Here is an 18,077-nt window from a genome sequence, read left to right on the forward strand (position 1 = left end):
ACTGTCCATTTATGAAATTACTCGGAGAAAGAAAGCGTAACCATAATACACGCACTGCGCACAGTAAGAACCCCCAGCAATCACCCACCGAACACAGACACCAACCGAACACAAACACCCTCAAAACACAAACATCCACCGAACACGTACACCAACCCAACACAAACACCCACCCAACACAAACACCCTCAAAACACAAACATCCACCGAACACGTACACCAACCCAACACAAACACCCACCCAACACAAACACCCTCAAAACACAAACATCCACCGAACACGTACACCCACCCAACACAAACACCCACCCAACACAAACACCCTCCAACACAAACACCCACCCAACACAAACACCCATCCAACACAAACACCCAACCCAACACAAACACCCACCCAACACAAACACCCACCCAACACAAACACCCTCCAACACAAACATCCACCGAACACGTACACCCACCCAACACAAACACCCACCCAACACAAACACCCACCCAACACAAACACCCACCCAACACAAACACCCACCCAACACAAACACCCTCCAACACAAACACCCTCAAAACACAAACACCCACCCAACACAAACACCCCAACACAAACACCCCCAACCCACAAACCCTCCAAACACAAACCCCAGACACAACGACACCACCCCAAACACAAAAACCACCAACCAAACACCCTCAACCCCCCAACACAAACACCCACAAAACCAAACCACACACCACCAAACACAAACACCCACCCAACACAAACACCCACCCAACACAAACCCCTAACAAAACCCCCCAACACAACACCAAACAAACAAACACCCACCCAACACAAATACCCACCACACCCACCCTCAAAACACAAACACCCTCAAAACACAAACACCCTCCAAACACAAACACCCACCCAACACAAACACCCTCCAAACACAAACACCCACCCAATACAAACACCCACCGAACACAAATACCCACCGAACACAAACACCCTCAAAACACAAACACCCTCAAAACACAAACACCCTCCAAACACAAACACCCTCAAAACACAAACACCCTCAAACACAAACACCCTCAAAACACAAACACCCTCAAAACACAAACACCCTCAAAACACAAACACCCTCAAAACACAAACACCCTCCGAACATAAACACCCCCCAAACACAAATACCCACCCAACACAAACACCCACCCAATACAAACACTCTCAAACACAAACACCCACCGAACACAAACACCCACCGAACACAAACACTCTCAAAACACAAACATCCTCCCAACACAAACACCCACCCAACACAAACACCCACCCAACAGAAACACCCACCCAACACAAACACCCACCCAACACAAACACCCACCCAACACAAACACCCTCAAAACACAAACACCCTCCAAACACAAACACCCTCCAAGCACAAACACCCACCCAACACAAACACCCTCAAAACACAAACACCCACCCAACACAAACACCCACCGAACACAAACACCCTCAAAACACAAACACCCTCCAACACAAACACCCTCCGACCACGAACACCCTCCGAACACAAACACCCTCAAAACACAAACACCCAACCAACACAAACACCCACCCAACACAAACACCCTCCGAACATAAACACCCTCAAAACACAAACAACCACCCAACACAAACACCCACCCAACACAAACACCCACCCAACACAAACACCATCAAAACACAAACACCCACCCAACACAAACACCCTCAAAACACAAACACCCACCCAACACAAACACCCTCAAAACATAAAACACCCTCCCAACACAAACACCCACCCAACACAAACACCCCCACCACAACACCCCACACCCCGACACAAACCCCCTCAAACACAACACCCCCACCACACAAACACCCTCCAAACACAAACACCCACCCAACACAAACACCCACCCAACACAAACACCCTCCGAACACAAACACCCTCAAAACACAAACACCCACCCAACACAAACACCCTCCCAACACAAACACCCTCAAACACAAACACCCACCAAACACAAACACAAACACCCACCCAACACAAACACCCACCCAACACAAACACCCTCCAACACAAACACCCTCAAAACACAAACACCCACCCAACACAAACACCCACCCAATACAAACACCCTCCGAACACAAACACCCTCCAAACACAAACACCCACCCAACACAAACACCCTCCGAACACAAACACCCCAGCTCTCTACCTACTCAGACCACTTGTGTTGTGTTCATTGCAGATTGTGATGTTGATAGCGGGTTGGGGCGGGTTATATAGACATATACATTTCTGTACGTTTTATTCTACATTTCGAAAAAAAACATATCCGCTCAATAACAGCAGGAAGGACTATCAGCAGAGCTTTAAACAATATGATTTACCATATATATCCCCTGGACGGATTTTTGGACGAAACTTTTGACAGGTCCTTTGGTATTGTCACCGAAACATCCGGACGGCCATCTCTACCTTACCTGCGATAACGTGGTGAAAAAAAGGTTCAGCTGGATTGATAAGCGCGGGAATCGGTAACATAATCATGACGTCGTTTCTTTATGACGTTACCGGAACATCAACTAGACGGCGCCATTTTCAAAGGGTTGATCGACGCAAATTTCTCCTGTCACCCGATGCTATCTACATAAAAAGCTGACGTCGAGTGAGTATTTTGTCAAAAACTAAGCTGAATATTGCGGAAACAGGTGCATATTTAACTTATCCATGAAGCGTACAGTTCCTAGAGAACATTTGACCACGCCACTACCAAATCTGTGTCAATACACGCTGTGCTTGACAACATAGTTAATCTGAGACGCAATCGTGGATTCTAAATATATATCAAGTACTTAAAAACGTAAAATCTATTAAACAAAAATGTTGAGTTGTTTCTTTGACTGCGTATACGGTATTATGTTTGCAGTTGTCAGCGAACATTTCCTATGGTTAGCTCGGTTAGCAGTATGGGTACACACGAGAGACTAGCCTGTCAGGGATACACACGAGAGACTAGCCAGTCAGGGGTACACACGAGAGACTTGCCAGTCAGGGGTACACACGAGAGACTAGCCAGTCAGGGGTACACACCAGAGACTAGCCAGTTAGGGGTACACACCAGAGACTAGCCAGTCAGGGGTACACACGAGAGACTAGCCAGTTAGGGGTATACACGAGAGACTAGTCAGTCAGGGGTACATACGAGAGACTAGTCAGTCAGGGGTACACACCAGAGACTAGTCAGTTAGGGGTACACACCAGAGACTTGTCAGTCAGGGGTACACACGATAGACTAATCAGTTAGGGGTACACACGAGAGACTAGTCAGTAAGGGGTACACACGAGAGACTAGCTAGTTAGGGGTACACACGAGAGACTAGCCAGTCAGGGGTACACACCAGAGACTAGTCAGTCAGGGGTACACACGAGAGACTAGCCAGTAAGGGGTACACACGATACACTAATCAGTTAGGGGTACACACGAGAGACTAGCCAGATAGGGGTACACACCAGAGACTTGTCAGTCAGGGGTACACACGATAGACAAATCAGATAGGGGTACACACCATAGACTAGTCAGTTAGGGGTACATACGAGAGACTAGCCAGTTAGGGGTACACACGAGAGACTAGTCAGTTAGGGGTACATACGAGAGACTAGTCAGTTAGGGGTACACACGAGAGACTAGCTAGTCAGGGGTACACACCAGAGACTTGTCAGTCAGGGGTACACACGATAGACTAATCAGTTAGCGGTACACACCAGAGACTAATCAGTCAGGGGTACACACGATACACTAATCAGTTAGGGGTACACACCAGAGACTAGTCAGTTAGGGGTACACACGAGAGACTAGTCAGTTAGGGGTACACACGAGAGACTAGTCAGTTAGGGGTACACACGAGAGACTAGCCAGTCAGGGGTACACACCAGAGACTAATCAGTTAGGGGTACACACCAGAGACTAGTCAGTTCGGGGTACACACCAGAGACTTGTCAGTCAGGGGTACACACCAAAGACTAGCCAGATAGGGACACACACCAGAGACTGGTCAGTTAGGGGTACACACGATAGACAAATCAGTTAGGGGTACACACGAGAGACTAGTCAGTAAGGGGTACACACGAGAGACTAGCCAGTTAGGGGTACACACCAGAGACTAGCCAGTCAGGGGTACACACCAGATACTAGCCAGTCAGGGGTACACATGAGAGACTAACCAGTTAGGGGTACGCACCAAAGACTAGCCAGATAGGGGTACACACCATAGACTAGTCAGTTAGGGGTACACACCAGAGACTAATCAGTTAGGGGTTCACACCAGAGACTAGACAGTTAGGGGTACACACCAGAGAGTAGTCAGTTCGGGGTACACACCAGAGACTAGTCAGTCAGGGGTACACACGAGAGACTAACCAGTTAGGGGTACACACCAGAGACTAGTCAGTCAGGGATACACACGAGAGACTAGTCAGTCAGGGGTACACATGATAGACTAGTCAGTCAGGTGTACACACGAGAGACTAGTCAGTCAGGGGTACACACCAGAGACTAGTCAGTCAGGGGTACACACGATACACTAATCAGTCAGGGGTACACACGAGAGACTAGACAGTCAGGGGTACACACGAGAGACTAGCCAGTCAGGGGTACACACGATACACTAATCAGTCAGGGGTACACACGATACACTAATCAGTTAGGGGTACACACGAGAGACTAGTCAGTCAGGGGTACACACGAGAGACTAGCCAGTTAGGGGTACACACGAGAGACTAGTCAGTCAGGGGTACACACGAGAGACTAGCCAGTCAGGGGTACACACGATACACTAATCAGTCAGGGGTACACACGATACACTAATCAGTTAGGGGTACACACCAGAGACTAGCCAGTCAGGGGTACACACGAGAGACTAGCCAGTTAGGGGTATACACGAGAGACTAGTCAGTCAGGGGTACATACGAGAGACTAGTCAGTCAGGGGTACACACCAGAGACTATTCAGTTAGGGGTACACACCAGAGACTTGTCAGTCAGGGGTACACACGATAGACTAATCAGTTAGGGGTACACACGAGAGACTAGTCAGTAAGGGGTACACACGAGAGACTAGCTAGTTAGGGGTACACACGAGAGACTAGCCAGTCAGGGGTACACACCAGAGACTAGTCAGTCAGGGGTACACACGAGAGACTAGCCAGTAAGGGGTACACACGATACACTAATCAGTTAGGGGTACACACGAGAGACTAGCCAGATAGGGGTACACACCAGAGACTTGTCAGTCAGGGGTACACACGATACACTAATCAGTCAGGGGTACACACGATACACTAATCAGTTAGGGGTACACACCAGAGACTAGTCAGTTAGGGGTACACACCAGAGACTAGTCAGTTAGGGGTACACACGAGAGATTAGTCAGTTAGGGGTACACACCAGAGACTAGTCAGTTAAGGGTACACACGAGAGATTAGTCAGTTAGGGGTACACACGAGAGACTAGCCAGTCAGGGGGTACACACGAGAGACTAGCCAGTCAGGGGTACACACCAGAGACTAATCAGTTAGGGGTACACACCAGATACTAGTCAGTCAGGGGTACACACGAGAGACTAGTCAGTTCGGGGTACACACCAGAGACTTGTCAGTCAGGGGTACACACCAAAGACTAGCCAGATAGGGACACACACCAGAGACTGGTCAGTTAGGGGTACACACGATAGACAAATCAGTTAGGGATACACACGAGAGACTAGTCAGTAAGGGGTACACACGAGAGACTAGCCAGTTAGGGGTACACACCAGAGACTAGCCAGTCAGGGGTACACACCAGATACTAGCCAGTCAGGGGTACACATGAGAGACTAACCAGTTAGGGGTACGCACCAAAGACTAGCCAGATAGGGGTACACACCATAGACTAGTCAGTTAGGGGTACACACCAGAGACTAATCAGTTAGGGGTACACACCAGAGACTTGTCAGTCAGGGGTACACACCAGAGACTTGTCAGTCGTGGGTACACACCAGAGACTAGTCAGTTAGGGGTTCACACCAGAGACTAGACAGTTAGGGGTACACACCAGAGAGTAGTCAGTTCGGGGTACACACCAGAGACTAGTCAGTCAGGGGTACACACGAGAGACTAACCAGTTAGGGGTACACACCAGAGACTAGTCAGTCAGGGATACACACGAGAGACTAGTCAGTCAGGGGTACACATGATAGACTAGTCAGTCAGGTGTACACACGAGAGACTAGTCAGTCAGGGGTACACACCAGAGACTAGTCAGTCAGGGATACACACGAGAGACTAGTCAGTCAGGGGTACACACGATACACTAATCAGTCAGGGGTACACACGATAGACTAGTCAGTCAGGTGTACACACGAGAGACTAGTCAGTCAGGGGTACACACGAGAGACTAGTCAGTTAGGGGTACACACCAGAGACTAGTCAGTTAGGGGTACACACCAGAGACTTGTCAGTCAGGGGTACACACCAGAGACTAGTCAGTTAGGGGTACACACCAGAGACTTGCCAGTCAGGGGTACACACCAGAGACTTGTCAGTCAGGGGTACACACCAGAGCCTTGTCAGTCAGGGGTACACACCAGAGACTAGTCAGTTAGGGGTACACACCAGAGACTTGCCAGTCAGGGGTACACACCAGAGACTTGTCAGTCAGGGGTACACACCAGAGACTAGTCAGTTAGGGGTACACACCAGAGACTTGCCAGTCAGGGGTACACACGAGAGACTAGTCAGTTAGGGGTACACACCAGAGACTAGTCAGTTAGGGGTACACACCAGAGACTAATCCGTTAGGGTACACACGAGAGACTAGCCAGTTAGGGGTACACACGAGAGACTAGCCAGTTAGGGGTACACACGAGAGGCTAGCCAGTTAGGGGTACACACGAGAGACTAGCCAGTTAGGGGTACACACCAAAGACTAGCCAGTTAGGGGTACACACCAAAGACTAGCCAGATAGGGATACACACCAGAGACTAGCCAGTCAGTGGTACACACCAGAGACTTGTCAGTCAGGGGTACACACCAGAGACTAGTCAGTTAGGGGTACACACCAGAGACTTGCCAGTCAGGGTGTACACACCAGAGACTTGTCAGTCAGGGGTACACACCAGAGACTAGTCAGTTAGGGGTACACACCAGAGACTAATCCGTTAGGGGTACACACGAGAGACTAGCCAGTTAGGGGTACACACGAGAGACTAGCCAGTTAGGGGTACACACGAGAGACTAGCCAGTTAGGGGTACACACCAAAGACTAGCCAGTTAGGGGTACACACCAAAGACTAGCCAGATAGGGATACACACCATAGACTAGCCAGTCAGCGGTACACACCAGAGACTTGTCAGTCAGGGGTACACACCAGAGACTAGTCAGTTAGGGGTACACACCAGGGACTTGCCAGTCAGGGGTACACACCAGAGACTTGTCAGTCAGGGGTACACACCAGAGACTAGTCAGTTAGGGGTACACACCAGAGACTTGCCAGTCAGGGGTACACACGAGAGACTAGTCAGTTAGGGGTACACACCAGAGACTAGTCAGTTAGGGGTACACACCAGAGACTAATCCGTTAGGGGTACACACGATGAGACTAGCCAGTTAGGGGTACACACGAGAGACTAGCCAGTTAGGGGTACACACGAGAGACTAGCCAGTTAGGGGTACACACGAGAGACTAGCCAGTTAGGGGTACACACCAAAGACTAGCCAGATAGGGATACACACCAGAGACTAGCCAGTCAGTGTTACACACCAGAGACTAGTCAGTAAGGGGTACACACCAAAGACTAGTCAGTCAGGGGTACATTGTAGAGGGAAGTTGAAGCTGCATACTTCAAATCATCTAGACAGATGATTGAATTTCCTTTGATTGACCGCGTGCTGGAGACTGGAAGTTTCCGTGATCAACCGGGGACGGGATGAGTTTGTGTTGGTCTGGGTTTAGTAACAGGACACTATCTTACAACACTCCGTCGTACTGTACTTTGTCATATCGGAAAGTCTGCTGTCGTAATCATATTTCGGGAAACTGTTCCTACAGATACACATCATTCATTTAATGGGAACAACTCGGGTGACTGCCACAGCAAAACACTGTTTATCACGCCTAATCTCTTCGTGTTAATTTGCAACGATTATTTATTGATCAAGAACCATCTATTTGAATTATGGACGATTGTCCAATTGTCAAACGTGTTGAAATACACAACATGCGTCATTTGGACCGCTACAGGACTAGAAAAGTGCAATATTTCGTTTTTGTCAGTGTAACAGCTCTCCGTCTTAAACAAAAAACAACAATAATGATTCATTCATCTGTTTTTTCTCTAATAAAAATACTGTTCGTGCTTTCTCTTTCGCCATGTTTGGGATATCATTGCCACATGTTACGCAATTACTGCTAGTAACATGAACGTGAATTAGCAGACAACGAAACAAAATTATCAAGGTACGTGAACATCTACTGTTTAAACAGCTGATCAAATCCTTTATTTCATTTTCTATATTTAGGATTTATTAATAATCACCATCTACATACATTCACGTGACTATCTTTAATAACTGTGCTAGCACAGGGACCTGATGGGTTGCCACAATGTGCTCATAGGTAAGTGATTTTTAGGCCTAGAAGGTTAGATCCTTTTCCTGTGGGCGCACCTGTCTCATATACAATGTTAGCGTACCTGTCTCATATACAATGTGGGCGCACCTGTCTCATATACAATGTGGGCGCACCTGTCTCATATACAATGTTAGCGCACCTGTCTCATATACAATGTGGGCGCACCTGTCCCATATACAATGTTGGCGCACCGGTCTCATATACAATGTGGGCGCACCTGTCTCATATACAATGTTGGCGCACCTGTCTCATATACAATGTGGGCGCACCTGTCTCATATACAATGTTGGCGCACCTGTCTCATATACAATGTTGGCGCACCTGTCTCATATACAATGTGGGCGCACCTGTCTCATATACAATGTTGGCGCACCTGTCTCATATACAATGTGGGCGCACCTGTCTCATATACAATGTTGGCGCACCTGTCCCATATACAATGTTAGCGCACCTGTCCCATATACAATGTTGGTGCACCTGTCCCATATACAATGTTGGTGCACCTGTCTCACATACAATGTTGGCGCACCTGTCCCATATACAATGTTGGCGCACCTATCCCATATACAATGTTAGCGCACCTGTCTCATATACAATGTTAGCGTACCTGTCTCATATACAATGTTGGCGCACCTGTCTCATATACAATGTTGGCGCACCTGTCTCATATACAATGTTGGCGCACTTGTCTCATATACAATGTTGGCGCACCTGTCTCATATACAATGTTGGCGCACCTGTCCCATATACAATGTTGGCGCACCTGTCTCATATATAATGTATTTCCAATCGGAACTCATAAAATTTAGTTAAGGACATTTTACAACGATGACCGGTGAATGATGGTAAAACTCCCTTTCCTGCTTTCTTGACATAATCGCGGGAAGTTGTGTCGGATATTTTTCACGTATCAGATTATAACATAATTTACACATATACAATAGAACATACATTTTTATCTCAAGTTTTAAAACTTGACAATTTCGTTTAGGATAGTCATACCATCTTTTAATGGCTTGTTGAACTTAACTTCATGTTTTATTGTACATAAAGGTTGACAGAAATAGTTCTCATCATATCTAAATGTGCTATTTGTTAGCAATTTAAGCAACAAGAATAGTTCACCAATTTTTTTTTATTTACTATTTTGTAAAAAATATTACTTTTTTCAAATTGTTTGGATTAAATACAAATATTGCTTGAAATATTCAAGTAATTCAATGGCATGACATCAAGTTTTTAGAGTACTGTATTATCCTTATCAATCAGAATAATTCAAATCGGTCATCAGGTTCATTATTCAAAAAGAGTAGCTGTTTTACAGCTTAACTCAAACCTCAACACTATTGTGTATTTATTGACCCCGATATTCTAACCACACTCTGAGACAGCAGTACACTGTGTTATCATCAACATATAGGGTATCTCTGTCTGCATACACTGTTACAGTTCCTGCCTGAAACACACTTTGTGTGCTTAATAATCAAGGAAACCCTACATATACATTATCTGGGTCTTTGTTTGCTTTTTTCCGCAGGTCAAAATACTGGCTTATAATGTCGAATACTCCATCAAAATTAACTATAAGGCTACAGGGACCATTCATTAGCATTACAAATTCTTAGCAAAGTTTATTATTGCTCGAAACTAAGCATTTTGTTACAATTCTATCTATACAATAATTCTAGGATACAGTGATGGCATCTTATCTTTATTTTTATTAGAAATTTTTCTTTTGTCACATGTATAACATGTTATTTGGTTACAGTTGAAAAACTAAGTTTCTACATAAATAAATGTGTCAAATTTTGACATCAGCATATCAATATCAACGGTTTTGTCTTTTCACATTCAAACTTTTGACAGATATCCAGTTTAGTTTTGTAATTCTGCCTCATTGACGACGTCAGCTACATGTATGTCTAGGCCAGGTAATTTCTAATTATGAGAATAATTGACATCCGACAATGTAGAACGGTGTGGTGTGTCATCCGACAATGTGGAACGGTGTGGTGTGTCATCCGACAATGTGGAACGGTGTGGTGTGTCATCCGACAATGTGGAACGGTGGGGTGTGTCATCCGACAATGTAGAACGGTGTGGTGTGTCATCCGACAATGTGGAACGGTGTGGTGTGTCATCCGTGGAACGGTGTGGTGTGTCATCCGACAATGTGGAACGGTGGGGTGTGTCATCCGACAATGTGGAACGGTGTGGTGTGTCATCCGACAATGTAGAACGGTGTGGTGTGTCATCCGACAATGTGGAACGGTGTGGTGTGTCATCCGACAATGTGGAACGGTGTGGTGTGTCATCCGACAATGTGGAACGGTGGGGTGTGTCATCCGACAATGTGGAACGGTGTGGTGTGTCATCCGACAATGTGGAACGGTGTGGTGTGTCATCCGACAATGTGGAACGGTGGGGTTCGGTTTGTTTTGGTTTGTTTTTGTTTAACGTCCTATTAACAGCCAGGGTCATTTAAGGACGTTCCAGGTTTTAAAGGTGGAAGAAAACCAGATTACCCGGAGAAAAACCACCGGCCTATACGCTCAGTACCCGGCAACTGCCCCACGTAGGTTTCGAACTCGCAACCCAGAGGTGGAGGGCTAGTGATAAAGTGCCGGGACACCTGAACCACTCGGCCACCGCGGCCCCGGAACGGTGTGGTGTGTCACCGACAATGTAGAACGGTGTGGTGTGCTACCTGACAATGAGCAAGTGTGGTCTGTACATCAGTGAAATTGAAATCATCACGCTCTTCGCCATAATTAACATTTCTGTTGATTTCATATTATACTTTTATCACATCAAAATTAACGTCATTGTTTAGACGGGACTGCTTTTGATTGGCTAGTCGAGCTACCTAATAAGTCTTCTTTTTAAATCGTTGAAGAAAATAAAAATCTCTTATTTGCATTTCAGTTAGAATTTACTTGAAATATTCTAATGTTGTGGAGCTATACATAAAAAATAAATGTTGAATTGCTTACTAAAGCTCCATCTTTTTTGTGTGAGGCGACACTGTATCACATCAAATAATCGAAACCATTTTAGAAACCGTTTTGTGTCAATTTTGACATACTTATGAAGTACCGTAGTTCATGTGATTTGTTGGAAAAAAATAAGAAACGAAATAAAAGACATGTCATTTGCCTGGATATTGGATTTAAATGCCTGGTGAAGTTCGTGAAATGCAAAGCGTACGATGCCATGTCAGATAGATACTTGGCTTTTTGTTTACAATGTTAGGTATATATATGCTGTATTTATTCTCGTCGTGTAAGCTTTGTCTTATTCTTGAAAATTTAGCATAACTTTCAATTATAGAACTATCCAATCGGGACGTGAGCTCACTGATAGATTTTGTTGAAGACAATGTCTAGAAATCCTTTAAAAGCCTTAATATACACAAATTGGCTGAGGACTCAGACTTTTTGACTGTACACGTGCGCATTGTTATTCAAAACTATGGAAACACGGGCAGAAAACTTATATACTTTTACATGTTTTATAAAATGTCGAGACTAAAGAAATGTCTTTGTTTTCTTCGTTTATCCCTGGCTTCAGCTGTTGGTAATGACTTAACTTTTATCCTGTTTAATATGCAAAGGAAAATTTCATGGAGATTTGGAAACTATTCAAATTGTTCATTTTTGTCCCCTTGGACTAGATAAGCGGGAGGAATGAGGTGTAGTTCAGTAAGGGTAATATTTAAATTTCAAGGTTTCGCTCATCAGCGAGAAGTACCCTTTTTGTTAAACACTATTTAACTAGTAATTACATAATACGTCACATCCCCCCACCCCCCACCTCCCACCCCTTAAATATGCATGTTTGGCCTATCATACATCAGTATATCAACTTTAACGAAATGCACATGGAATGGATATCACTTGATTTCTGAACAGTTTTGACTGTTGACTGATGAAGCATGAAACAACTGTTTTGTTATCTGACCATTGAGGTAAATAAATCACAACAAAAACCACTAGTCCAGTCTGAAATTCAAATTTTGATAACTCACAGAACCCTTGATGATGTTCTTGGTATTAGCTGGGTCTCTGTTCTCTATGAGATTTAAAAGACCGTCATCGCTTATGTCTTCAAACCTAGAAGTCATGTTTACAGTCAACCGATGTTTACAAACAGACGACAAGTAGTGTAGTCACTGTCATCTGTACGTTTGTAATTAGGCGATACTCCACGACACACTGCAATCGTAGAGGAGCGGAAATTACAAGTTTAATTTTAATTAGATTGATATTGTATATAAAATTCCTTTTTCGGATCCTACGGGAACTCCAGCCTCCCTCCACCTCCCAAACCTGGCACGTCCTTAATTGACCCTGGCTGTTAATAGGGCGTAAAACAAAACAAACCTAACATAACCATACTATTAGTTGATCCGGCAATCGTATTGTTTTTATATATTGACAAAACATCCCAGTGAAATCTTGGCCACCAACACTGTTAATCTGTTTTCTCTACTTTTCTCATATTTCCTCTTTTCCTCTTAATCATGTAATACGAGAAAAAAATCAATCAAGAACTTTCTGAAAAATAATAAATAGCATCACTAAATTCCAATATGGCCGCTTGTCAGTCGTTTTGCCTCTGTGATCGGTTTCAAATTATAATGGACATAACAAGGGACTTGCAAAGATCTACATATATAGTTTGAGAAAAATCTTTCAAGTACTTCTCAAAAAAATCTGTGACGAACTTAAAATTTCAAAATCCAAGATGGCTACCTGTCGGCCATTTTGTGTTCCTGATCTGTCTCGAACCCGAACTGGCACAACTAGGGACCTAGTTGGAACTATATATCAAGCTTGAGAATTATCCTTCAAGTACCTCTCGAAAAAAGAGATAACAAACTAAAACTGCCATAATACAAAATGGCTGCCTATCGACCATTTTGTTTCCCGATTAGACTCCAAAGTTATTGGGGAAAAAACTCGGTAGTAAGGACAACGTATATGTGAAGTTTGAGAAAGGTCCTTCCTGTGTTTCTCAAGAAATGGTGATAACAACCATCAACTGCCATAATCAAAGATGGCTACTTGTCTGCCATTAAGTTTAGCCCATAAGGCTTAAAATTAAACAGGGGGATCAAGGGGAGTATACACAAGAAAACTGAAACTGCCACATTAAAAATGGCCGCCGGGCAGACATTTTGTTTGTTTGTTTTTTACCTGACTCAAGATCAAAAAGACACAACTAGGGATCAAGGGGGACCTATATATGAAGTTCCAGAAAACCTCTTCCAGTAATTCTCAAGAAAAACGATAGCGATGATTGTTTACGGACGGGTGACAAACGAGGGACGTCTGGCCACGGACGAATCACTCAATATGTGCTAATGGTGGGCTGAAATACATATGAAAATATCTCATCGGCTATCTACTTTTGTTCCCAATGTGTAGTTATGCATTATTAGGTGTTATCTACCATACAAAGCGACTACCATTACCATAACATCGATCGTTAATCACAAAACAAGTGTACCCTGTGTGTTCCTCAGACTTCGATTGTCATAACTCATTATCAATCATACCATTTTTATATTGAAATTCATCCGAACTATTTAATTTAAGCCAGCGAGCCATGGAATGATCACGGTCAAAAATCAATGCCTGATCCAGTACCCCAGTTTGTAGAGGAACACGGGAAGCCCTTAGTGTATGGGGAACTTGTCACGTGTGATGTGATAATAACACGCTATAGAAGACAGTAATGATACGTCTTGACGGTCCTTCGATCGAGAATGATGAATATATGGAAATATTAAAACGCGCTTTCTTCTATTAATTTGTGGCGTTACCTTATATTGCATGTATTCGTCACGCGAATTCTGGGCCCGCTTGATCTAGGAACACACCATTCCTACGGCAGTCTCCGATCGTTTGTTTGTCATTTCGTCGGACATTTTAAGCTTCCTCGTAAAAATGTGTAATCATTGTGTAACATTTGTCCTATCACATTAAAACACTGAAACATCATCAAATTACCTAATTAAAACGAATGTAATTATCCCGATATAGTCTAATGTCTTCTTGTCGAAGAAAATGATTTTATAACAAAGCAAAACGTAATCGATATAGAAAACGGTTAACTTTCGAATGTTCTTAATCAAATTCCGTAACTATACCGTTACACTCTCTGCTGGGTAGAACTAGTACTGCCAATAGGACACTTAATCATCTTAATGGATGGCTTTCCTCTGTGGAAAAAAGCCACGGATCCCCAGTTTGATGGTTGTTATTGGCCTAAAAAAACATTTTGTTGTTCAAAAATCACGAAGAGGCGTTTCTACCCGTACACTATGTTAAATGGACATAACAGTTACCTCATATGACTTTTTTTATTTAAAAAAAAGTATCTACTTATGTCTTTATGGAAATCGTTCTCCTCAATTTACCGTATAAACATTCTATTCAGGTCTTGCTATATCGGTTTCCAAATGTCCGCGCGACCTTGATTGCGTCAAAAGACGCTTGAGTTTTATTAGCCAAACAGTGTGAAATATTTGTGTCATTTTAAAATCGGCGAAAATAGGTCTGATGAAGCAATGCAATTGCGATCCCAGTAGAGATTTTAAGTGAACAACATATACACCTGTGTATCTTTGATCCAGTGAGCCTTCATTTCAATGCGCTTTACTTAGGTGGTCTAATTTTATATTGTCCAGAGTATTCCTATAAATTTTGCCTGTCTAATCTGAACTCACGACAGTTATGTTGATGCTATTAACGATAGGTCATTAGAAAGAGTTCTGATAAGGTAATAGAAAAGGCAGATATTGTCCAACTTTGTAGACTAAAACATTTTCTAGAGACGAATACGATCAGAATGGTTTGGTATACAGCATTTCGCAAAAGTCGTTTGTTCAAAAAGAAACATCCCGTTTCTTACCTGGCAATGTCAATAAGTCCCTCCTTTTGGGGATGGACAATTGAGGAAGAACCAACCCCGTATCTAAGACGGAGACGTCTGTATTGTTTCCATTTAAGATTAAGATTTATACTTTGTGATGTTTATCTTGAGGATGTGTCGGATATATATGAGAGAGAGAGAGAGAGAGAGAGAGAGAGAGAGAGAGAGAGAGAGAGAGAGAGAGAGAGAGAGAGAGAGAGAGAGAGAGAGAGAGAGAGAGGACAAACTTCAGGAAAATACAATTCGAAGACCAAAAGCAATTCGTTTAGGTACGGGTAGTAAATAAGGAAAGAATAGTATTTCTCGGTCGGCAATCAGTGTGTCGTTAAACCTCACGCCATTCTTACCGTTATACGCGAAAATACCGCGTGAATATGTCTAGTCGTTACCAAATATATCATATCTTCTTAAATTCTTTAGAGTGTTTGGTTTGTGTTGTCTATAAATGACAAAAGATTTATAGATGATGTCTATTATACCCTAAATAGACCCGATAGTGAATTTCCGATTTCTACGTAGTGATATCCCTGCTACGTATACGTACCTAGCTCATGGTGCTTACATGTCCGCGGTGGCCGAGTGGTTAAGGTGTCTCGACACTCTATCACTAGCCCTCCACCTCTGGGTTACGAGTTCGAAACCAACGTGGGGCAGTTGTCAGGTACTGAACGTAGGCCGGTGGTTTTTCCCCGGGCGCTCCGGCTTTCCTCCACCTCCAAAACCTGGCACGTCCTTAAAAGACCTGGCTGTTAATCGGACGTTAAACAAAACAAACCAAACCAAACAAACATGTCTGATTAGATATTCAAATGCTTGCTGCTTCAATTTATATCACGGGTTTCGAAAGGTTACCCTTGGAAAGTTTTAAAGATGAAATCATTATTTTAGTTGGAAGTATTCTTTTGTGTTAGGCATGGAAAAAAACCATGTAATATTGATTTGATTTACTGGATGACAGCTTGATCAATAAACAGTGTGTGGAATACACTATTAAAGCACTCTGCCAAGATTGCTTCCTAAGACATATTTGCAGGTTACACAATACACATTTTCAGGTCAAATTAACTAAACAAAAGAATAATTGCGCGTTGATGAATGTGAATGCCACTCTGATACTTACAAACTCTTCCGGAACACCTGGTCCTATTCTCTCTCGTACCTTTTCAAGGGTCTCCGTGATAATCTAGACTACCGATTATGACTTAGAATTGTGATTTCGTTATATTGACGGTATTTCCTCTTGTTTTTTTTATGGTTAAGAGATACTCCCATACGGCAGCAATGTGGAAAATCCTAAGATAAACTGGCACAAAAATCATCATCATCATATCACTTGAAATACAGGTTTCATACAAAATAAAGGGAGCGGTTCAGATAAAAGGAAATGACATGCCCAATTTAAATCGTTTCGAAAAAATGTGTCGAACATACAGAAGTCGTGTACGTATCAATACCTTGGATATCGAAATTGACTGGAGAGAAACACTAAAACCTAACGCTAAGGGATTAAATTAGACACATACGCAAACCATACCACCCAACCCTGGCAAACTGGCAGTAAAGGACAATCTAGGCAGCAGGTTACGGAAACGAACCCAAGGCTCCGGGAATCATGGAAAACTAATGTTGGAAGTAAACATGTAGTTACTATTACAAATTCATTAACAATACAAGACTCTTGTAGCGACATTGGATTCAACAAGAGAGGTTTGGTTTGGTTTGGTTTATTTTGTTTAACGTCCTATTAACAGCTAAGGTCATTTAAGGACGGCCTCCCGTGCGTGCGACATGCATGCGTGTGGCGAGTGTGTATGTGTGTTTTGGGAGGCTGCAAGAACATCAGCAACGAGAACATACAATAGGATTGCAAGTATTCGGGAACAAGATTTTAGGAAAACATCCCCCTACTTGGTACATTTCGTCCTTCCACCATATACCGCGTGCCACCTACCATTCCGTACAGGTTTTACACTCGTATACATAACTCTCGGAGCAATCTCGAAACAAGACGAGAGGACAACTCTGGGGAAAGTTTGGTAACATAATACAGCTCTTGTACAGAATACTTGCCAACTTCTTGCAATTCCCATGAGGAGATAGAACGAGCTCAAGCCGACGAAGAGTTCTCTATATACGCCTTAGGAGACATTTTTACTTTTTTTAATAAAGCAGTTCTATTGATAATGTATGCCTATATATAGTTTGAAATCGGGAGCCCCCGTTCCAAAATACATGGGTTCGAAAACAGGAGACGACTGTGTCACGGTACTTTGTCCGGATATAATGCCCTGTAACTATTTATCATCATGAAATAAAAAAAAAATGCTGCTTTTAATTATAACATTCAAAAGCATAAGCTGGTCACAGATCACTTTCTCGCAGGCTGGATCTAATGAATTGCCAACAAAACACATTAACGTTAAACTGTCGCCTGATTATATGGCGTGGCAGCCATTTCGTG

General features: G+C 43.5%; 1 protein-coding gene across 1 annotated transcript; it reads left to right on the forward strand.

Annotated features, from left to right (window-relative positions):
- Nucleotides 1-11: 11 nt before the first annotated feature.
- LOC117333228 (proline-rich extensin-like protein EPR1) lies at nt 12-11,617 on the forward strand. Its single transcript, XM_033892458.1, has 4 exons — nt 12-2,275; nt 2,938-3,065; nt 10,651-11,108; nt 11,603-11,617. Exons 1-4 carry the CDS (start codon nt 12-14, stop codon nt 11,615-11,617), a joined length of 2,865 nt encoding a protein of 954 aa, XP_033748349.1.
- Nucleotides 11,618-18,077: the final 6,460 nt, after the last annotated feature.

The sequence above is a fragment of the Pecten maximus genome, chromosome 1 (assembly GCF_902652985.1).
Source record: "Pecten maximus chromosome 1, xPecMax1.1, whole genome shotgun sequence".
Taxonomy (NCBI): Eukaryota; Metazoa; Mollusca; class Bivalvia; order Pectinida; family Pectinidae; genus Pecten; species Pecten maximus.

Bases quoted from the DNA above. Each gene is read 5' to 3' on its own strand.
- LOC117333228 (XM_033892458.1), top strand. From the start codon at position 12: ATGAAATTACTCGGAGAAAGAAAGCGTAACCATAATACACGCACTGCG. The intron at 2,276-2,937 runs GTTGGGGCGGGT...TTATGTTTGCAG, and splicing joins GATTGTGATGTTGATAGCGG to TTGTCAGCGAACATTTCCTA. The intron at 3,066-10,650 runs GTACACACGAGA...CCGACAATGTAG, and splicing joins GAGAGACTTGCCAGTCAGGG to AACGGTGTGGTGTGTCATCC.